The 24,892-nt window shown below is 39.5% G+C and overlaps 1 protein-coding gene across 1 annotated transcript in view; it reads left to right on the forward strand.

The window, feature by feature from the left end:
- The window catches only part of LOC306823381 (neuroendocrine convertase 1-like), a 149,668-nt gene that overhangs the window by 98,856 nt on the left and 25,920 nt on the right, over nt 1–24,892 (forward strand). Inside the window, exon 14 of the mRNA XM_079342864.1 lies at nt 8,840–8,953. Within this exon, the coding sequence (XP_079198990.1) occupies nt 8,840–8,953 (114 nt within the window). The remainder of the gene's footprint in view (nt 1–8,839; nt 8,954–24,892) is intronic.

A 24,892-nucleotide genomic window follows, 5' to 3' on the forward strand; every position in this document is an offset into this window, starting at 1 on the left:
CTCTCTCTCTCTCTCTCTCTCTCACACACACACACACACATGCAAACACAGTTTTTTTCCCCTTAGATCCCCATTCACTAGAAACCACAAGCCTCACAAAACGCATCCAAAACCAGCACCAAACATTCCCATACAGAAATGACAATACGTTAAATAGATATTATTTTATCTCAATGCCACTAAATGTTTCCAGAATTATGTATGTTCGTCTTAAATTCTCTGAAGCAGCAATTAGATGATTACAATCAAAAAGGCTAAAAGCAGTGGTTTTCATTTTAAGGTTCACAAACATTTTAGTAGTCATGTTACTTGTTTAGGGGGCCACCAGCTGAACGAAAAGGAAGTTTTTTTTCCTATCCTGAAATAGCAATTGACAGAAATCCTTCAAATCAAACAATCCTTCAAAAAAAAAAAAAATTCGTCAGGACGGCACTTAACTTCAAACTAATGAAGTAACAGCTCCAATCGGAGGCCTTCTAAACACAAACCAAACCACAAGGTGGCCCATCATAAAATCTTTATGCTTCACTCAATGAATTTAATTCATGCTAGAAGCCTCGTCCTAAAATGATAAGAATGACTTGTTCTGTCACTCCACAAATAAAGTCCTTAACTTCATATCTTGACATCTTTGGAGCGGGTCAGAAAAATGTGTTAAAGATGATAATTGTTATTTACACCAGCTGTGATATATTTAGCTTGACCAAAATCCAAGTCAAGCTGATAATGCTGATCGTGCCCTGTCGTTTTTAAAGACAATAAATAAAGGAAATCGACTGAATAACATTTATGTTATTGTATTTAATTTGACATCATGTGACAGAACTCTGACACATCTTCCAGTGCTGGTGGATGTGCTGTATTTTCACATAAATACGGACCAATTGATGCACCTTACTTATGGGTCATCAGATTTTAGAATGAATCCCCTTGTTAGTTTTTCTTCACTACTGTGCTGATACTCATCCAAGAACCAGAGCTCTCTTTTACCTAATTGGAAATTTCCAAAGTTTTCCTTTATGTTGTGTTTTTTTTTTTTTTTTTTTTTTTCAAAACTGTGAACAGACACTATGACAAGCCCCGCAGCATCTTCACCTACACAGGTTTTAGAAACACATTATATTTGTAATTTCTGATGCAATTTGGTGTGGAGGTATCTGATGGGCTCAGTTGATGCAGCGTCTAAACTTTTGACGCATAATGACGGACAGTTTGTGTTGTCTGTGTTATCAGGATATCCTTCAACATGTTGATGCCCTGACAGTGTCGGACTGTCACTGTTTATCTGTCCCTCTGTCTTTCTGACGATATGTTTGCCTGTCTGTCTGTGTTTCCATCTGTCTCCATCCATCCGCCTCCACGCCTGAATGTCCAACAAACCATCAGGGTAAATCAATTCCTCGCTCTTCCAGTATGTCAGTCTTTCTGTCTCTGAGTATTTGTTTGCTCACTTCATCACCGTGTCAGCCTCTTTGTCACTTTATCTCTATCATTCATTCGTTCATATGGCTACTCTATCCATTTTGTCCAGATGTACAGATTCATTTGGTTTTACTGAGATTCCAACTTATGTTGTTCACCTGCAAGTATCCCTTTTCATTCCTTCCCTGTTTCCATTTAAATTAATAACAGCAGTGTGAATAGACCGCCTCCTCACAAACCCAAGCCAACCTGCGCAGTGATCTGGTTTAGTATTTTGAGCAAATACTTAACTGCATAAAGAATCTTTAACTTTTTTCCCTATGTTAGTAAATGTATATTTATGATAGATTAACTTGAAGTTGTATTGTTTTATTTTGTTAAACCTCATTAACTGCCAAACGTTACCGTTATTATTACATTTTATAATATATCAAATATAATATAATCTGGATCTTTCAACTCGGGGGTACAAACAACATACTGTCATAAAATGAAAACTCATTTGTATATCCGAACTGATCTTGCAGTAATTTATTCACTTCTCGCTTTGTGCCTGTTCATTGGAGGAATACGAGAACGAATGTATATAGTGTTCTCTGTGGGGAGTAAAGGAGTAATAAGCCGGTGATCTCAGTGGGGAGTTTACATGGAGAAGTGAATCCACTCGCTCTAATTGGTCTTAAGTCAAACACTCTGCCAGACGTGCACACACTCTCACAGGCCTGCACAAACACACACACTCTCACACACACGCACACACACACATGCACACACACACACACACACACACACTACTTCTCATTGAGGGGCGTATCTAGAGCTAATGTTTGTCAACTGAAGTGTATTGAAGGTCACTGACAGGTTTGGCCTTTCACGGATGCTGATCCACCATTATTAAAACACCTTTAACACTGTTGCTGATGTTAATGAGTAAGCCTTGTTACATTACCTTTTTGAGCCCACATGACTACATGTGGTAACAGTGGTTACCTGCTTTCTTTATCTCTAAGTGGTTTTTGTAAAAGATTCTTCTTTTTACATTTTTTTTTGCATTTAAACCAGCTTCAACCAGGATGCTCAGGGTTGACTTTGCATGCCAACGTAAATAGGTATAATATGTGTTATGTCAGAAAAAAAATCTACTTATTTTAAATCATATAGATGATTTAATCAATGATTTCAATTGTCAAAATGGCTCAGATTGTGAATGATTAATGGGGTTGAGGGCACATCAAGTCATCATGTGAATTCTCAGACGCGACAAATCTAGTTTGTTCAAAGGTGTGAACATTTTTACTTTTTGAAAAGTGTTAAAGTACACGGAGTGATTCATAAGTGCAAAAACTATTTCACAGTACAGCGACACTAATTGTCACACAAAGCGTTACACATTAATAAACATTTTTATGTGTCAATTTAGTTTCGAGAAGAACACTACATACACATTTTAACTGGCCTTGGTTCTAAGATTAAGAACACACACACACACACACACACACACAGGGGTGTGGGTGTGTGCATATACACATGTTCTCATTAAGCACAGAAATCAAGGCCGGTGAAGTGTATTTAAACGAGATTGCAGGCATGCAGTTATTGGACTTGGCCTAATTGATAAACCCATTAGTAACACTTGTTCAGATAACATGGGAGGAATCTCAGTCTGCTCACAGTCACTCCAAATGGGTTCACTTAGGCTTAGAGTGCAGCACATTAAGAGAAGATTACAGAGCGATGTGGAGCATCTTACAGTCCATGCCTCGCTACTGGGAGATTAATAGAGACGAACTAAGGACAGAGAAGGAGAGAACCTTGGACTCTGACACTCCACAGGGTGGGGACACGCTTGTGTGTGTGTGTAGTTCCCCACTTGACTTTGATCTGTCGTTGTGTGTGGGATTTTAATATGTTCTGTAAGTGTGTTTTAACTTTAATGCAGTGGCTGATATCAGTTCTTGTGCATGTATTTTTAAATGCATTTCCCCTCATCTGTTTGTTTCGGCATGTGGGTGCTTCTTTGCTTCTCTGCAAGTTTAGAACCAGATGTGTTAGTTTTTCCTCTCTGACTTTCAAATAAAGAGGCAATGTGGTTCAGCAGATGATCTAAATGAGGAGTGTCCAAGCAGAAGATGTGTGGCCTGCAATGAGACAGTGAGGTTTTAACCTGCAGATTTTGTTAAACCAACATCTTACTATCTAACAAGATTGATGAAACCACTCTGGAACAAAGTTATGCGTAAGTTAACTTGAGGTTGCAACTTTGGATAACAAAAGAATACATCTATATAAAATAACTTTAATCACTCTACACTCATTGCTACGATTCCCATAATAACAATACAAGCAGTTAGAAACAGAAAAAAACAAATGAGCCTTTGTGAGGATACACGTTCACAGCTGCAGTTTACAACAGGCTGTAGTGATACTAACATTATATTTTTCATTGATGTTCTACACAGCTGCCAGCTTGACACCATGCATGGGACTCAATGAGTTTAAATTGAGAAATGTCAAAGCCGCTTTTCAATTAACGTAACCTTAAACACTGAAATACAGAATCATAACATCTTTGGAAAATGGCTAAAAAAACATTTTCTAATAGACTGAATTTCTATGTATCGATCTGCTGATCCCTTTCGATGGGTTTGGGGTGATCTGAACGGATCACAGATCAGCTGAAATCTGTTTCCTCACTTGCTGCAACTCAAAAACATCACCACATCGTCATGGCACTGGATCTCATTGGACCACTTGTTATTAGGACAAGTCACAAACACTGGTATTGTTTGAGTTATTATTTGTACGTCAAGAATGGGGAGAAAAATCAAGAACATAACTTTTAACCCAAATGTCACATAATGACCATTTTTAAATTGTATTCATGAATATGTGCTATCGAATTAGCAGAAACAGTTATAGAGTATAAGTTCTGTACATTTTTTTGTGATATCTGATTTAAAAAGGCAAAAAAAAAAAACTGATTGATCCTATGTTTCACAATTTTCATGATCTTATTATTTTGAGCATTTGCAAACACGCAGAACATTGTGTTAAAAAGGATTGTGTGCCTTGTGCTCCCTGATGAATTTCATTTTCAATGGTTGTTTACCAGAAAAATTGTGGAGTGTGATGCTTCTAAATGACCGCGAGCTGACAGTGTTCTCCTCTGGGTGCTGATCTCTCTCTCTTTTTTTGCCCCTCCATCTTTCTGTCCCCTCGATTGCCCATCTTTTGCGCTACCTCCCCTGGGCTGGACACTTTGTCCTTGTGCTCCACATCTCCACCTCCTCCTCCTGCTCGTCCTCGTCCTCTCTCCTCCTCCTCCTCCTCTCTACTGGGGCCCAGTGTGAGTGATAAATTATTCGTGGGCATGCTCTGAGGGCCCAGGGCTGCTCATTCCTGCACACAGAGGACTAGCATTGATCCGGCCTGTGGTTCAACTTAATTGGAAACCCAGTTACACCAGCTACAGACACCCTTCAACACGCACAAACATTGTGCACACATACAGATGAAAGAACATGCACTTTCAGATATTTGCCGTCAACATTGAACAATATTGCACTCATTTAAAGGTGCATGCTGAGGTGTATTTAGTCAGCCTTGATATTATATATATATAAGATCATATGTGTGTGTGTGTTTGATTGAATTGATTGAACTTTTCCAACATAAACATAGTTTTTTTTGACAAAATTGTTTTGTGCACACATACAGTATCTTCTCTGCTTAGCTACACACTAACTGTTAACACATACAAAAACACAAATGTCAAAGTTAAAACTCTTTTTTATTTTACACCAGTACATGATCGGACACACAAGGACAAGATGATAGACACAATCGTGAGCACACACGCACACTTTATAGTTACTAAGCCTGCATTCTAAGCAGCACTAAAGAGGAGTAACAGTCCACAGTGGAGCAATACGGTGGCCTAGAGTTATCGATCGGACTGAGACACTGACTATCATACAGCTAATAGATTACATCAGACACATTGGAGCAGCTCAGTCAATGAGCCCTGATCCTATTAACTGGGGATTTGTAAACAGTTGTGTGCTCACTGTGACGGCTGCTGTGCTGCTTTGTGAGCCTTGGCGACAGGATGAAGCTGAAAGGGTCTCGAGGATGCTCATATAATGTTGCTCTCTGCCCCGCTCTCCTGTGAGCTGCAGCCTTGTGGTGATCATGTGTATGCTGCTTACATTTGATGGTGTCTGAAAAGGGATGTCGGTTACTCCAGCTCCTGTTTATCCTAAAACAAGTTTCTGCAATTATTATTTTACAGTGTTGAGTTTCCATAGATTGATAATCCATGACAGGAAACATGATGCCTCCACTGAGTTTTGTTAACGTTTATGTATGTTCTTCATGCATGAGTTTAATTGATGATTGATGGGTTAAATGTTTTAATATACTTTTTCAGCTTTAACATTTGTTCAGAACAGCATTTAAAACATTTTTCACTTTTTTTGATTAATTGATATGGCTTAATCAAGTGCTCAAGTAAGTCAATAACGACGGTAAGCCGGCATGCACAACACCTGGACACTGAGACTAAAACTTATCCATATTTTTATGTTCACAGATGAAGATTTGGTGTCTTTGGCTTTGAAATCTATTCTAGCTAGCTACTAATAGCATGTTTCCAGCTCATTCGGATGTTAGTGTTACCTTACCCTTAAACAATATGTGACTTCCTAAAGGCTGGGTTGGTCATTTTTCCGAAAACTAGCATGATTTGAAAGTAGCATTCTTTCAGTGCTCAATCTACACCTTGGCCACTTTCTTGGTCACGAGAGCACAGAGGAAAACCCCCAAGATCCCCACTCCTCAGAGAAATACACCCACTCCCCTCTGTGTTCCCACAAAAGCCACGCCCCTGACTTACATGCACAAGGACCATTACTCCAGAAGCAGACCTCGACTCATCACTTGCATTGTGTAGAAATGACGTCATCTCATGTCTGGCTGAGCGGCAAGTAAATACTTACTACTCAGAGCGGCCAATGACAAACTCACAGTGTGAACACCATCATCGGTGATGCACTTTGTGTGTGGGCTGGTGCATTCAATAGCTAAAGAATGAGCAGGGAAACAGGGAGACATGATTGGTTCAGTAAATTGGCACCTTGTGGCAGACATTGGTTGAAGTTTTGCCATGCTTCCAACTTCTAAGGATTTTCGTTGTTCCTTTTTCAGAGCACATGAATGATTCATTTCTGTCAGGGCCTAAAGAATTTTATAAACAAAATCTTCAAAGTTTATATGGAGAAAATGATCAATCCTGCCTTTAATGGATAAAAATACACTAAGAATATCTTAAAGGATCCTTGGTCTTTGCTGGTCCTTTTCTAATTGAGCTGCATCCCACACTCAATAAACAATGTTCCGTGCCAAACCACAACCAACAGCATAGTCTAGCATCGGTGCAGAGAGGGAGTGCAGAGAAAGAACAACAACACCTCTGCGTAAAATAACGTTAACAGCTCACTTCATCTTAACTCCATTATAGCATATGCAATACTTCTGTTTTACTAGCACTATGGTGGATACTAGTCATGGGATTTTCAAATTAATAACGTGGCCTAAACCTATTCACATGCCCCTTCAGGGTCTGTGCAGAAAAGAGGACTGAAAACATTAAGAGAAAGAGAGAGAGATAGCAAGTTAACTGGGTTTTCAGCCAACAGTGTGTTTTTAAGAGCAAAACGACTTTTCCAAAATAAATAGATCTGTGTCGCGGACTGCTAGGAGGGAGAAAAGCCCTCGGTTCAATAATTAATTCCCGAGTCGAGGGTTTTGGAGAGCCGCTGATTGGGCTGATTTTTTTTTTATTCTGTTATGATACAAAGGAGGCCGTTTGAAGTAATTTGTCCCAGAGAGAGCGGCTTGGAATACCATACATGCTTTGATTTAGCAAAGCAAATTTAATTTTGTTTGCTTTATGCAAACCAGCCGGGGCCGCGGGGGTTTCTCTGACTCCACCAGAGGGCTGATGGTGGTGGTGGTGCTGATGATGGAGGTGGGGGTGCACGCACAACAGAATCACGCTGCTGCTGCTAATATATAATACCGAGCGCACACTCATACACACAGACACATGCAGTGAGCAGCAACAGTTCAAAAGTACAAAGCCTATTCCCCCCCCCACACACACACACGCACACACACTCCAATCCCTTTGAAATCAAAGCTTAAAATAATTGTTTGTGCATTGTGTTTTGTTTCATTCTATCCGTCTATTATTAGTGTTACTGGTATTATTCCTATCATGTTGTTTTAGCTGCCTGCTCCTGCTGCTTGCCGAGGTTTTTTTGTTTTATGCTGCTAATGAAAGCTTCTCTCCCCGCTTTTGTTCTGCTTTATTTTTTTCTTCCCAATACGTGAATGGAATACTTGTGTTTATATCTGAGCCTGATGTTTACTGAGATATCAAATACTCAACAGCACCACGATAAACCTGTGGGATATTAAGGGCTTGTCTTCACATCAGCACAAAACTATGAAAATACATCTTGACGTGGCAGAATTGACATGCATGCGTTGTAGTCATGTCATTAATCGTGAAAAATGGAGTCAAACAGCGTTGCACACCTGGAATTACCTTCATTCTGTTCCTGAAATGGAGAAACGACTGTTCATGTGAAATTCTTAAGCAAACAGTCGTTTCATTTTTTTTTTCTCAGAAAGAGAAAAGGCTGTTCAGAATGGGTGGCCAAGCGGGTTTTCTTCTACTCAATTCAACTCATTTTCTTAGGGAACAATAATGAGTGGATAAAGCAGGAAAACCCAATTTCTTTTATGCTTTTTATATCCTGAAAAAGCCCTCGTTGACGACCCTTTGGTCTTTTGTTATAGAAAACTGAGCTAATATCCTCCAGCTCTCGGCGCAGTTTAAAGGTCTTAATTGGATTCCATTAGTATATTGCTTGACATGACACTTGAGTCCGCTCTATTAGAATTCCCCTGCCTGGGATTAAAAAGAAGATTTTTTTCTACATTCGACTCTCTAGGCTCTTTTGTTAAAGTCTCAAATGTTCTTTCTTAAATTCAAATTTTCTTACTGACACCGTTATTAAAATCGTAGTTTGACTTAAACAGGTGCTTTCATGTCTGGAGGACCTCCTGTAAAAGGTACGGCAGTGTCTCATCACAGCAGTTTATGTGTCCATAAACTTTAGCATAAATATAGTAGAAGCATAACATGCATGCCTGATAGGACGTGCCTTAAGTCCTGAAACAGTCCTCCAGCCTCGTTCACAGGACTAAAGCTCATATTCTGCTCCCTGCAGGTTTCTCTTCAGAGTATTAAGCAGAGTTGAAGTGCGTCCTCTGTGGTTTCAGTGTGTGTAGAACACGGCTTAAGGAAGGATGCGTTTGATGAAATTCTGTTTCATGTCTCTTGCCCCAGTCCTACACTGACGTGGAGGGATGTTCAGCATTTGATCGCCAAGACAGCAAAGATCCCCGACCCCAAAGAACCTGGGTGGAACATCAACGCAGAAGGATACCATGTTCATCATAGGTATTGTGAAGCATCCACTCACGTTTTTAAACACAGAGGTGTGATATCATAATTGTCTCAATGGTGTATTAACCAATCACTGTACATAAAACTGACTCACAATGGTCGCCACCTTACTCGACTCGACTCGATTTTTTGTCACTGTGTCCTTGTTAGTAACACGTTTAGAATCTAAAAAGCTGTTTCAAGACTAGGCCTACTGCTGCTACTGTTAACTTTATTGACACTATGGGTCTGGCAGGAGAAACTCTGAACGAATAATTTAGCTCTTTCTTTCACACGTACAGCTCCTCTCGCAAATATCAGGAGTTTTTTGTAAGCATCAAAGCCCGATAGTTGTTCTTATTTTTTCTTTGTGCGATTGGTGTCCCCTCGTGTCTGCACAGTTAATCTGCGGACTTAAGCTGGAAGCTGTTTAGTATTGCATTGCATACAGAGAAACAAAACAGAAATCATGGTATTTTGGGTATTTATGTGCCGCGAGCTAGAGCTGCAGCATCCTGAAGTCATCAGGATGGAGGAATCATCATGATCATAATCAAAGACTTGAGAATGTTAATTCAAAAAGACAAGATGTAGTCCTCGTGTTTCACACTTGTTGTAATTGTTTCACCCGATCAAAGCATTCTTCGTGTCTAACACTCTAAAAAAGGAAATGAGAATATATCTAAAACAGTCAAACTCTCATTACAAGTCCGGCAGAGATTTTTAAGGAATCTTACATCATATGATTGTAATCAGTCTTTTGTTGTAGTCTTCTCTAAGTTTGTTCTTTCTGATCACTTATTTACGAGTTTGTTAAAAACACATGTACTTACTATATTAGGGGGCATATTTCACTAATACGTTGCAATATGGTCTCGTTATGTGCTATCATGTGCTACATACACAGTCCTGATGAATGCATTATGTGCCTTCACTGATACTGTTATTAGCTTATTATTATTGTTATTAGCTATTATTAACTTTTATTCTTGAGCTGTTTCTTAATTTTCAAATAAATATTGGAACGGCGAAAATAAAAGTAGTACAAAGACAACTACATTCTCACCAGTATAGAAGGCGACATTCAACATTGGTTTAAATAACTTATTATGTTTCAAATAAAAAAACAACAACATGTATGTGTTATATACTGTGTTAGATGATCTGTCATATAATGATAATTCTATAGATATAAACAGTCATGCTATGCCATTGTTGTATGGTGCATGTGGTAGTTGGAGCAGGTGTATACACTGTATAGTGATCCATCATTGCAGATCTCACAAACCCCTTCAAGATATTTCTCGTTGTTGGAACTTTTGATTGTGTAAAACTAGATTAACCATCTACAGAGTACACAGGGAGCCTGTGGTTGTGGTTATGGGATGTAAGATTACTATAATTATCTCGATATGATCTCTAGCTGTGATAATTTCAGGTACCAGCATAAACCACCTTAAGTGCCCTGGAGGTTTCTTGACCACATTTCTTGGTCGTGTCACTGTAACACAGCAGAGTTTCACTGCTTGTTTGAAACATCAAATTGAATCAGAAGAGAGGTCAAGCCTGCAGCTGCATGTAACACATTCAGGCATTTAAACTGAAGAGATCAGGTTTTACTTATTAGACACTGCTCAAGTGCAGAACTTTTCATGGATAACATTTACAGTGTAAGTCTTAACTTGATCTCTACACTGTGTTTGCCTCTGAACACTCACCCCTTAAATGTGCACACACACACCTACGCACTCTCCTCATATAAAGCGCTTAAACCGCAAAAAGCAGCTGTTTTATGACAGTTGAGACAGGTGATCTTGTCCAGGGAGGAGTGTCATTGTAATCCTCTAATGTTATTATCACACCCACAGCGTGTCTGAGTGTCTGTACCTGCTCTGATTTATATAGACAGAAGCTGGAGGAAATGGAGCCTCTCCTTTTGACTGTATGAAACACGCATCTAGAAGAGAGAGAGAGAGAGCAAAAAGCTCTGAGCTCCTCCAGACATCATATAAACGCTTTTACAATGCTTTTACAATGTCAGCCAGGCAATGACATATTGGTAATCAGTCATAGCATTTGTGATGTTTTTTTTTTCTTCCGTTCTTTGTCTCCTCTCTCTCCTTACCTTTATTTTTTCCTCATTTTCTTTCACGTCCCTCCCCTCCCCTTCTTTTCCCTCTTCTTGCTGTTATTTCCTCTTAGTGCCTTTCTATTTCTCTCCTCCATCCTCTCTTTCGCAGCATGCCATGTCGTAAAATAGATTGTAATTACTGTGTTGCTGTGAGAAGAATGGATTAATTAAAATATAATGATGCCGATCACACCAGCAGGCATCGGTTGAAATCTGTCCATTTAGGGGCTATGGCAGAAGACTTGTAATGCCCAGATCATACAGCAGGCTAATTATGAAGAATGGTTTATTGCAGGGATGAGGACGGATGGACTAGACAATGCAATGCACAGGGTCACTTAACACAGACTAGGCTGTTACAATACATTAAAGATCAGATATGATATCAGTAATGAGAGGATCCATGGATTAAAAGATTGAAGACAATGCTGTATGCTGTTACAGGATGTTGGCGATGTTAGAGTGGAAAAGCCTTTTTAATGCCATTTTATTTGGTGGTCTGTTAAGTTGGTTTATCATTTATCATATGACTAGTAATTTCATTCATATTAGGTACATTTTAACAAAATTTAAACGTGTTACCATTAAAGACATTTGTGATTTGGCCAGTTTATAAACGCCCTGTTATTCCGAAGTGAGGTTTTTATTTTAACCATGCTTTTTTTTGGTCTTTTCCCTGAGGAAAGACTGCATCAGCAGTAATAACCAGGAAATACAAACAATTTTACATCATTTTCACCAAAAGAAAAAAAAGACAAAGTTATTTTTAAGTCATCAATACTATACCATTGAATGATGATTAAAAGAGTCATAATTTAGGTTCACACAGGGGATTTTTGTTTTCTGTACAGCAGCCATTTAAAGCAACATGTTATTATGCCACCCTAAAATATTCACTTGAAAGTTGATCTGATAGGACAACGACTTTCATCAGGGAGAATGGCACATTTCCAGAGAGTGCTCTAATGCTTGCTGTAAGCACTATGTACCTTTGGCAGCAGGCCGCAGCTGTCCCGCAAGTCGTGCATACGGCTTTACACCACTCACAACTGTCTCCTGCAAAAAAAGGAACAAGTTAGCACATCTCAGTACTGTCTGATACATCGGCTGAGGCTAAGAGATGGATGAAGACAGTGACAGATAAATCTAAGAAAAGAAAAAAGGAGAGTGACTGAGTTACAGTGGACAGACTTTTGCACATTGGTGAGAGCTGGGCAGAGCAATAGGCTGCAAGTCAGAGACTGAGAAAAACAAAACATGAAACAGACAGCAAATAGCAAAATAAAGAAAAGAGATCCCAAGTTTCTGAAATACCAGTACATGTCACCTAACTTGCAATTGGACAAAAACCAAACATTTCAAATAAATAAAAACGGACAAACTAAGAGAGACCTTTACTTATTCTACAGTGCATTAAGAGCATGAAACACCAGACTGGACATACAATGAAATACAATACCTATGGGCTGCAGATCACAAAGTACAATGGATTAAAAATGCAACACGTTAGAAGTTTCTTTGGGACAAAAAAAACTCCTTCAGGAGTTATTGGGACGTGGTTTTTTTTACTTGCTGCATTTCTCCATTTGATTACATTACGTTTTATAAAGCTGTTTGAGGTTCTCACTTTAGGCTGTGTTTTTTTGTTTTCCATACTTTGCCTACTTGCATGACTGCTTGTTTCAATGCAATGCATTCAAGTCTCTATTTTACTTATACACTCCCAAAAATATCTAGATCCTTTAAGGAGGACTGCTCTCGATATTCTCCTGACCTTGTTGTTCACTTTATGCAACTTAATACCGTAAATTCCGTACTATTGAGCGCACCTGGATATAAGCCGCACCGGCTAAAAATAAGTACCGTAAATTCCGGACTATAAGCCGCTACTTTTTTCTCACACTTCGAGCACTGCGGCTTCTACTCCGGTGCGGCTAATGCATGGATTTTTTATGGGGGACAATGAGCTTCTGCTGCAAAAACATTTGACTTCGTCACGTCGGATCTTAATATCAGTCATTTTGCGCTTCATGCACGCACCCTCATGATGGAAAACACACGGAGAAATACATATGATGCAGCTTTCAAGTTAAAGGCGATCGACCTGGCTGTCAAAGAAGCTAACAGAGCTGCTGCACGTTAAGATGACACTGACAGCGACAACAGAGACTGAGGAAGTGAGTAATGAAGTCATTCTGAGGCAGTGAATGGATGGACTTTTTCTTGTGAAATATATTACGGTCATCTTTTTCATCAGCCGTGTTACAGACACCGTCGGCTAGGCTTCGTATTGTAACGGTTCATGTTGTAAAGTCAGTAGTTGATAATGTGTTCATAATTCCGATTATGTGGAGAGTCAGTGAATGCACCAGGGAGAACGTGTTGAGTGGCTGTATGAGAGAACGCTGGGGAGAGAGTTGGATTGTTACGGCAAGTTATGTGTTGCTCTCTGCTGTAAACGGCGTGGTCACGGCCGACAGTGATCGCGTTATTAAAAGTTATTATTTGAACGCTCTCGTCGTCCTTTAACGTCCGTACGGACGCTACAGTATTTGCGGATGTTACCGGTAGCCTACGTCTGTGTAAATAGCTCTTGTTATAGCGTGGACACCTGCGGCTTATAATCAAGTGCGGCTTATATATGTACAAATACATTTATTTACTTATTTTTAGCCGCTGCGGCTTATATCCAGGTGCGCTCAATAGTACGGAATTTACGGTAAATAAATGTATTTGTACATATATAAGCCGCACTTGATTATAAGCCGCAGGTGTCCACGCTATAACAAGAGCTATTTACACAGACCTAGGCTACCGGTAACATCCGCAAATACTGTAGCGTCCGTACGGACGTTAAAGGACGACGAGAGCGTTCAAATAATAACTTTTAATAACCCGATCACTGTCGGCCGTGACCACGCCGTTTACAGCAGAGAGCAACACATCACTTGCCGTAACAATCCAACTCTCTCCCCCAGCGTTCTCTCATACAGCCACTCAACACGTTCGCGCTGGTGCATTCACTGACTCTCCACATAATCGGAATTATGAACACATTATCAACTACTGACTTTACAACATGAACCGTTACAATACGAAGCCTAGCCGACGGTGTCTGTAACACGGCTGATGAAAAAGATGACCGTAATATATTTCACAAGAAAAAGTCCATCCATTCACTGCCTCAGAATGACTTCATTACTCACTTCCTCAGTCTCTGTTGTCGCTGTCAGTGTCATCTTAACGTGCAGCAGCTCTGTTAGCTTCTTTGACAGCCAGGTCGATCGCCTTTAACTTGAAAGCTGCATCATATGTATTTCTCCATGTGTTTTCCATCATGAGGGTGCGTGCATGAAGCGCAAAATGACTGATATTAAGATCCGACGTGACGAAGTCAAATGTTTTTGCGGCAGAAGCTCATTGTCCCCCATAAAAAATCCATGCATTAGCCGCACCGGAGTAGAAGCCGCAGTGCTCGAAGTGTGAGAAAAAAGTAGCGGCTTATAGTCCGGAATTTACGGTACTTTGGAATTAAGACTTACCTGCTAAATCAAGATTCCTAATAGTGTCTTTCTAGTGCAGTTGTCTTCAGATCATTGTCTCCTTACATGCACTCATTCACTCATACACTCATTCACTTAAATACAATTATTTTACAAGTGTGTGCTATTAAAATGACACATGTATTGCCTTGTTTTTTGTTTTATTTTTGCTTTCTCTTGCGGTTGTTGTTGTTGATTTATTTTCTAAAATTTTCTGTATTTCTCGGGAAGGTCCTTTTTCAAGCCCATATATGGTTTTATTAACCTCTCCCGCACTGACTATTCTTGTTTAATGTTTTTTTTTTTTGAGTAATGGTCTTTTCTTGGTTCAAATAAATAAATAAACATAACTCACAAGGCTATCCTTTTTAGACAGTTAAGTTGAGTTGAGTTAAAACGTGGCGTAAACGTCCACTATACGATGCCATAGTGATCATTTTTTATCAGTGCTATGTGTATTTCAACATTTCAACGAGTTGAGAAGACCATACTGATAAACAGTAATGCAAAATGTAATGCAACCATTTAATTACTTGCACAGGGATGGTAGCAGTTGTGTGTATAAACTGTTTGCCTTCACACATACAGCCCCTTTCAGCAAATATCAAGAGATTTTCAGGAGTTTGTGTGAAAGCCCTTTTTGATGCCTATAGGGCACTGACTGTATTGAGATGCAGCTGTAGTGGATTTCTCTGCATCAAGACTCACGGGGAAAAAAAAAAAAGAAAACACTTTTAACCACACATACGTCTCAGTCCAGAACACTGTGGCTGAAGTGTCTTGTTCACTGCATTGGCGTTTTTGCTGTCTTTAGAAAAAGGAAATATGGCAAAACTGAGAAAACAATTGAGAGAGCAGGAAAAAAAAGCCAAGGTACAACTTCATAGACAATAAATTGCTTAAACTTAAACTAACTAAAAAAAGAAAATGCAGAAAAAAAGACAATGTTTGAAATGTTTTTCTAAAGTTACATAGTCTAACTTTAAGAGAGATCTTCAAAAATATTTTGAATACAACCCTTTTTCAAGTTTCACGTAGAGTATGTGCAGATTGAGGACAGATGGTTTCAGAGAAAGAACTCGCCTGGCTTTGTGAAAACTGGAGGAAAAATAGATGCCTTTTAGATGGCTGGCACTGACGTGTTTGTATCTATGTTTATGTAAGTGCGTGTGTGTGTGTGTGTGTGTGTGTTTAAGATTTGGGTGGGGGTGGAGGGGTGGGTAAAAAGGGTTCCCCGCATCCCTGAGTTCCCATCTGGTTGACCTCCATATAGACTGGGAGCTTTAGAAACTCTGATGTTGGGGAGCTACCCTTCCTCCCCTCATCCGTCCCCCCTTTCAGCTTCCACAGCCATGACAACAATAAACATGTCACCCGCCACACGCCACAGCAATCTGCAATCAGATTTACTGTGCATGAAATATGGTGGTGCTTTTATTGGTCCAAAGACTTGTCACTCATAATTTATAGGCTGTTGCCAGGCCGGCTGTGATGTCAGTGAGCTCCCAGCACCCTCAGGGGATTCAGAAGTAGGGGGGGAGATTGAAAAAGATAGGGGTGAAGGGTGGTGGCTGGGTGGGGGGATATAGAGATATAAGAAGACAGAAATTTGTGTGTCTGTGAGAGAGGAGTTAGAAAGGATATGAGGGGGGGAAATGTGATGGAAAATGGGTGAAAAGAGGAAAAAATAACATGCATCCATCTTGTTCTTCTCTGGGTAGTTTATCAGGTTGAGGGAGTGAAAGCATTCCTTTTTTTTCCCCTTGCCCCTGTACAAATGGATTTCCCTCATTTCTCCCCTCTTACCCCCCTTCTAGCATTGCTTGCTATCCTTTGAACAATGACACCTATTGATCATGGTAGACGAAGGGGAAAAAATTAATCTGCGATTCACATCTCCACTTGAAGCCTCTCTGACCCAGAAATAGAAAGTGGAGAGTCTGATGTTAGCAGCTTGTTCCAGAGGGATGACGTATGGAGCAGTAGCAGAATGTCCAAACAGGCTTCATTTCATTTAATCTCTTCTGATAACATGCTGTAGGTGAAACACACTACAGTAATTAACCTGTGGGAGATTTAGATGGAAAATAACGGCGGCAGAACAGATCAAAGAAATGCTGCCCTCTCTGCAAAGACAAAGTGAATATCAAGGAGAAAGTGTTACATTACAAAGAAAAAAATAGTACAGCATTAAAAAATTAGATAAGATTCAATTCCTCTTTTGAAAAATGATTCTCTGTTCATGAGGAACCATTAGTGTGTTTACATTTGCGGCATTTTGTTCCATATCAAAATAATTAATTGCCTCCATTTTCAAATTAAAAGTACATTACAACACAATTAAGGATGCAAATGAGTCTGGGCCTGTCATGAGCAGCCAGAAAGAGAGAAAGAGTGACTGAGTTGATATATGAGGGTTTGTGTGCTTTTTTCTGTATTAGTTGTGTTGCAATGGATCATTGTGCGTAAGTGCATGTGTTTGTGTTTGAATACAAAAAGTGTCTTTTACTTTATTGAAAAGCAAGAGTCAGTGTTGAAATGATGTCAGCATGGGAAAATAAATCAGAGCTCTGCAGTAATAAACAACAGTGTAATTAGGTCACTCTTCCCTCTGTAACTGATGCGCCAGAGAAGTAGATACTCTGTTGTTCCTATTGTGTGAAAGGCTTCTGTCACTAGTTAAAACAAATCACCAAACATAAACTCCACACACACTTTTACACACAGACATATTTCTCTTTTCCATCCTCCTTCCCAGGGACTCTGACCTCCAACAAGCCTGTTCTGTGAAAGATGTCTACATCGGGCGAGAAACCGCGGACAGTAAAACATAATTTTGTCATAACCTTCCCTCTTTGGAGGGAAAACAGATATAAAAGTATATAGCCTGTGGTTTACTGCAAGTCCCCCTCACCCAGCCTGGCAGCAGCACACAGGGCTGATGGATGTCGGGCGTTGGCCGACTTTTAATTGCTCGTAAATTTTTGATCCAGGGAAAACGCCACGTTCTCCTTGTCCCCCAGCGACATGGGTGACGGAGCCGCTCAGGAGGGAATAAAAGGGCCTCAATGAAGATGGCAGGTAGAGAATGAGGATACACAAAGACACACTTATAAAGAAACAGGAAATTATCGGAACGTGTTCCATAGTTTGATATGTTGTCAGTGCATAAATGACTAACAGTTTGGTGCTGTCTGTTGGATCCTCTACAGAAGTTTGTTATTTTTTGTTTTGAATCTATCTTTGTAATAAGTGTGGCTTTGTAGCTGTGGTGTAAGTTGTAGCAGCCCTACACTCTGTACATTTACTGTACATTTTCTTAGCCCGCCCCGCAAGAAAACAGTCAGCTTAAATATTAACCAGTCATTTTTTAGAATTACATTTTTTTCTCCTTCTCTCCAGGGTTGATGTGTTTAACATGTTTTAGCATCCCCTCATTATTATATGTTTGCATTTAACAATTAATGCCTAAGAAAAATAACATTTTCAACTGTTCTAGAATAGGGCCAAGAGAAATTTCCAGGTCTGATATTTGTAGGTATTGCAAGCTCACAGTTGACTGAGTTGAATATTAGTTGTTGAGTATTCCGTCAAATATGTGTTTCCAGCATCATGAATGCAAGTAACTGTGCTCATTGCTTATCTTGCTTAGAAATAAATTAGAAATGTATACATTTGAATATGGGCTCTGTTTCTTGTGATGGACCATTTCTTTTTTTACTGTTAAACAATGAAAGACTAAATGATCAATGGATTAAATCAGAGAACTATTGGAACAATTTGATTGTTCCAACGCTGATTGTGGCAGCCCTAGTTCTGTCTTGTTTTACTTGTGAAAGAACTCAGGGGCATCCACTCGAGGCTGGGCTTCCTAAGGTCATCTGACCTGATTCATGAACTACATTTCCATTCCTATCATCCTACAATCTCACCAACAGTGCAGAATTATGTGACTTCCTGTTGGTCTTCAAAGCATTGTGGTTGTCCTGTATGTATGTAAAGAGAAAATACTAAGGATCACGTAGCTCTTTGATATAGCTCTTAAAATTTTAAATAAAAAGAGGTATCGTGAAAAAGAACTTATTTGAATCCATTTCGCCTACAGAAACTGATTGCACAAATAGACTGTGTCAACCACTTACTGTGGCTGCAGAATTAGAGAAGCTCCATCTTAAACTGAACACTAAAAGGGTGAAGAACAGCCCTCATCTGCATATACAACTACCTACTCTTTTCTTTCTTTACTGTGGAGCAGTGCTTTAAGTGCCTGTACAATGTTGACAGTAATGGAGAAAAGATTGAAAAATGGGGATTAAAGACAGTCTCCGTAGACTTGTGACTGTTGCCAAGCCTAACAGATGCTCATCTGATCAATTTCTTACCCTGTTTGTCTTCCTACCGAGATGAAAGTAAGAGGAGATAAATATAGGTTTATCCCACCATTTGCTTGTTCATTGCAGTAAAGTCTGACATCCTGCTGAGGACTTTGATTATTTCCTTCTATGTGTCAGACTCAGTCTAGCCTCAGATCTCTATTACTATCCTCCTTTTCTTTCTGTCTTCTTGTTCCTCTTGTCTATCTTTCTCCTTTACTCCTTCCTTCTTCCCCTGCTGTTTGTGTTGTTCTACTCTCATTTTAGAGGTTTTTCCACTCACCAGGTTTGGCCTGTCATGTTCTCCTTCCTTCTCAGGCCTGCTTCCAATGAGGTGGCCAAATCAAGACACATGCTGATAATCCACAGGTAACAGTCAGAGGTCACAGGGAGATGGCAAGGGTTCTGCTCTCTGTTGTGTGTTTTTGTGTCTATAGCCCCGTTTCCACCAAGCGGTTCAGTTCAGTTCGTCTCGTTATGGCACATGTCTTGTGGTGTTACCATAGACTAAAGCCGGGAAAGATCCCCAAATTACCGGTGGAAGTTAAAAGGTGGAGCTAAACACTGCAGTGGCGTGAGAACTACATCGTTTTCACTCAGGCAAGACCTGCCGTGTAGACGGTCTGTACTTCGAATCCGGAGTGGAGTCGTTTCGATGCGTTTCTGTCACAGCGTCTCCATGTAAACAGGGCCTTATTTATGCTTTTATTACCTGCAGAATTGATTATTGCAATGCACTTCTCTCTGGTCTTCCAAAAAAAGAATATTTCACAGTTGCAGCTACTGCAAAATTCAGCTGCAAGATTGCTGACGAAGACCAGAAAGAGAGCACACATTACACTGATTTTAAAATCTTTGCATTGGCTACCCGTGTGTTTTAGAATTGATTTTAAAATTCTTTTATTGTTTTTTAAAGCTCTTAATGGTCTTGCTCCCACTTACTTATTGCATTTCCTTTTAACTTATGAACCTACTAGAGCCCTCAGGTCTTCTTGAAGTGGTCTTTTAGTTGTTCCACATGTTGAAACAAAAACCTACGGTGAGTCATCTTTTTATTATAACGGTCCCCGTCTGTGCAACAGTTTACCTGGAGACCTGAGGGCAGAACATGACATAAACATTTTTAAAAGCAAACTCAAGACCTACCTTTTTAGTCTAGCTTCTAACTGAATCTAAGTTTACTCTTAGTCACATAGGGGCTGCTAAATCTTGTTTGGGGATTATTGTATACAGAGGGGAGGGGGACAGCGGGTGTGTATTGTAACTAATGTCTCATTTTACCTTATTAGTTTTACTATTAGTTTTACTACATTTTTAACCTCTGGTGTTTCCTCATAAAAGAATTAGAGATAGCGTTTCCTCGGTCCGTCAGTACCTGTTTTAATTGTGGGGTGGGGTGGGGGAGGGAGTTGTGTTGTCTCTGTGTAATTTACTGTGATGTGAAGCACTTTGTGATGCAACCTTGTATGAAAAGTGCTATACAAATAATGATCGATTGATTGATCGATAATTAGCTGCTATCTATGATGTGACACTATTACGTAGCGATCGTGGCTATCGGCATCCGGCTTACACGCCGCCTACCAAACCAAACTGTACTGATCCATACTCGACGACTTGGTGAAAACAGAGCTTATGTGAGTGTGTACTACTGCATACTGCCTGTTTTAATTTAACTTAGCCCTTTGTAATTTACCTTCATACTCACAATCTTTGAGGAAGAATACAAGATAATTAATTAAATGTTAGATCTACCCGCTGGTAACAAACTAAAACTTTCAAGTTGGATGTAAGAGCTTCACTGACATTGATACTAAATACCTTTTCTCACTTTTTAATATTTGTGTAAGATTAAGAGTTAGATTGTATCTTTATATTACACACCCACTATTGATATAGAAAATAAACTATACATGGGGTACAGAAAATTGAAAAAAAGGACATTAAAAATACTAATACTACTTCGCTGGAACATATGTGTGGCGGTCCACTTGTCCTGTAGTGGTTTTAAAGCTAACTGACTGACTATCATACAGTCCTCCTGTAGGCTGACCTACACAGAGGCCCACAGCTCGCTTCCAGTGGGCACAAAAGAGGCGGGTGAGTATGATCAACCCCAGTAGTGTCAACCCAATTACTCATTCTCTTAAAGGGCTATTAAAACATAATTGCCCGGCGATTTACATCCAAGTTAACGTGGCCCCGAGATAATTTATTATTTTCCATAAGCCCTTTCTTTTGTGTGCTGACTGAAAGAGTATGGGGGGAGCGAGAGACTGTAATTTCCTGAGTCATGAAGAAAGGCATGTTGGCAGCACAGTGTAATTGTTTAAACCCCACTCTCAGACACCTTCCAGTCACCCCCTTTTAATCCTCGTTATCGCTCTCATTAGCCTGAGGTCAGAGGTCAGCCAGCTCCCCCTAGAAACACAAACAGAGCGCTGGGAGGAGGAAGGGATGGATGGTGGGCTGGATGAGGGGACTGCAGAATTAGGGTTAGGATACAGATATAGATCTTATATCACCTAATGGCTCTCCTGTATATGCTTCATTCTCTGTTTTATTTGTGGAACAGTCTTCTTTGCATTATTTTGAGCTAATCAATCCCTGTTGCTCAATTTGATTGCCTATTTAAAGTATGGATGTGAGGTAATGAGTTATGGAAACATGATGTATTACAGATTATACGCTTTTCTTTACTTTTCAATTCATTTTGACTAATTTGGATAATACACAAAAAAGGAGATTTTTTTGCAGAAAGATAACTTGTCCTTGTTGCCTGGCTTGCAATCAAATCATGACATTGAATATTTTTGAATGTTTTTTGCACAGACTGTATACAACATGGACGTAGCTTGAGTGAAGTCACGGTATCTGAAAAAGCGTTATAAAGCTAAACCATGGGGCCTGCCATTTTGGAAATACTATTGACACAAACTGACAACATTTTAGGTACCACCAGTGCAGACTAGCTGTAAGCAAAGATTCATAATGCCGTACAATTACAATTACTTATGTTGAACCCCTTTCAACATTCTCATTCTTACTTCTTTCCGTTTTCTTGTATACAACTAAGCTGCCTTTGAAATGCTCTCCTTTCTCCCCTCTCTCTCTCTCTCTCTCTCTCTCTCTCTCTTTCTGTTTTTTCCCTCTGATCCTGTTCACATCCTCTGATCTGTCTGCAGGAATCACAACCTTGTTTTCCCCCCTAGTGTCCCTCTCTAATTGAAGCTAATAAAGATCAATTAAAGTCATTAAGTGCTTTCCTTAAACGAGGCCTGGCTACTAAATACATTAGCAGGCTCTATGTTTTTCTCCATGTATACTGTATGTCTCTCAGCTTATTTTGCATGCACAAGGGGCTGTTGGAGCCTGTGGTGGCCAAGGTATTTCCGGGTCACATCAATGAACAGTACTCCTGGCTGTTTTTGAATCTGACATTTAACTGCTATATCTGAAGCCAATAGCAGAAAGTCTGCATCCATTCTGCAAACAGCTGAAAGTAAGTTGAAAGTATAAATGTTTCAAGTAATAATCATCAAAATGCTAACAGTGAAACATTATTTTTTATATTAATTTGAGCTCAATGATTTTCGCATTGAAGAATTACACACATTTGCCTGACGTGAACTAACACCAGAGAAATCAGAAAACAAAAAAACATTCAAGATTTTACCACATGTGAAACCATTTCCAATCCAAAACAATCAAAAGGCTTTTTTTTTAGCTTTTTTATGCTTTATGCTTGAATGAAAATACCCTGGATACAATTTTAACTATATCAAAATGAGAAAAACTGTGAAACAATTTAACAGTACTCATACTCTTCTAACTCTGCTGCTTTATAGTCAGTATATTCAACAATTTGGTCTAGAGTGTAGACTGATTTATGAATAGACTACATTAAAGCTCCTAAGAATTGAAGCCAACAGAATTAAAGCTCCCACTGCTGGCTGGTTGCAGTACAGGTCAAGAACATTGACTCCATGTTAGCAGATGGAACAAGAGGCAAACTTTAAAATTAAATTACACTTTAAATAAACTCTGAAACATGATTTCTGTCTTCAAAGTTATTGATTATCGGGCAGATTTATGTTTAAGTTATAACGTTTTTGTTAAAATTAATGATTTGTTAGAAAAAGAGCATATGCAACATCACAAAGCTCTATCTTTCTTTCTTTCTTTCTTTCTTTCTTTCTCAACATTTCCATAATCACCAGAATCCGCATTGGACATTCTTCATTAAAGCATAGCAGATAAATGTATTTAAAACCCTGCTACTCGCAAACTAAACAGCAACAAAAGCAACTCCTCCTTACCTAAACTCTATCATCCAGGCCGTACACTCCCACCACCCACTACGATCTGTCAATAGAAGGGGTCTGATCCAACCTTCACAACAGGCCACTAAGTTTGTGACTGGATTCTTCCCCCCCCCCACCCCCTCTCCGAAAAATCTGAATACCCGAGCTGGAAACATTTACGCTGATGATTTTGATGATGATATTGATGTTTTTTGATAATGATGTTGACAATATCTGTAGATTATAGATAGTGTTGATGCTGATTAGAACTCTCAAGCGGTTGATGTCTCACCTTGCCTCTGTGCACTGCCTGTCATCACCTCCAATCAAGTCAGAGCACAGCTGTACGTTTGCACTGACGTTGTTTCCTCCTTTCTAGACTCTTGCTTGTGTTGTGCTTACTCTCTGATGTACGTCACTGTGGATAAAAGCCTCTTCCAAGTGAAACCGAAACAAGCATCTGTTCTGTAGACTGTACCAACCTGCGGTAATAGTGATTTCATTTTGGCCTTTCTTTAGCAAAAGGTCCAGGTTGTTATTCCGGGGTCCCACCATACATGTCCCTTAATCTACAAATGTCCAAATGTATTAAATTGTAACAAGTGTCATACATCACAGCCCCGCTGTTAGGGGTACTTTGGCTTCAATTTTGTGCAACAGCAGGAGACAGAGATGCGTTATCCATATTTATATCCAGGCTAACGTCTAGACTGAATGTCTTTAATCACAAATATGGGGTCAATATTTACCATGTGCTTTTGGTTCATGAACAATCATTTATCATAATTCTACATAGAACAATTATTTATCATTGAGCATGTAAAAAGTATATACCGCAACACAAAGTACCATACATCCAGAGACAAAATAAGTTGGCTAAAATACACTTTTCCCTTCCTAAAGCAAATTTCCCTTACAGCCATGATAGCAGCAATGTGTGAAACACAAGGTGCTGTTAGCGTAGCAGCACCACACATAAAAATGTGTGCTGAACAGTTTGATACTTTGTCTTGTTGGTTTTACCACATCATCTCAGAATCCAGTGGAGATTCCAAAGTGAGAACAGTCCGGGGTTAAAACATCATCAATATATCGTTGCACTAGAGCTTTTTTTAAAAAGATAACTGGAGATTTGACTGAGTGATAGGAAAGATGAAGGAGAAGCAGAAGTGACCCATTCACAGGACAGCAGGGAGCCTGATGGTGCTACCATGATCTGACAGAACTGTCAACACACTTTTTTTTACAGTCGACTGGCTGTGTGTATGTGTGTGCGCGCGCGTGCGTGCGTGTGTGCGCGTGCGTGTGCTAGCATCTATATCTGACAGGGTTCATGACAATATCTCAGTGTATGTATGTGTGTTCTCTACATGTGAGAATATAGTGTCTGTGACTGAGAACACATTGAAGTGTATACAGTAATTGTGAGACCATGCTGTTATGTATAGGATTGCACTTGTGTGTTAGAGACAACTTGTGAATGAGTGTTTGTTGTAGTATGTTATTTGTTATATCAGGTTTGTTTGTATAATTTTGAGTGAAAGTGACAGGCCACCGACAGGTACCTGGGAGTGTTTCAAAGGGACATGAGTTAAATAAAATGT

The sequence above is a fragment of the Symphodus melops genome (assembly GCF_947650265.1).
Source record: "Symphodus melops genome assembly, chromosome: 5".
Taxonomy (NCBI): Eukaryota; Metazoa; Chordata; class Actinopteri; order Labriformes; family Labridae; genus Symphodus; species Symphodus melops.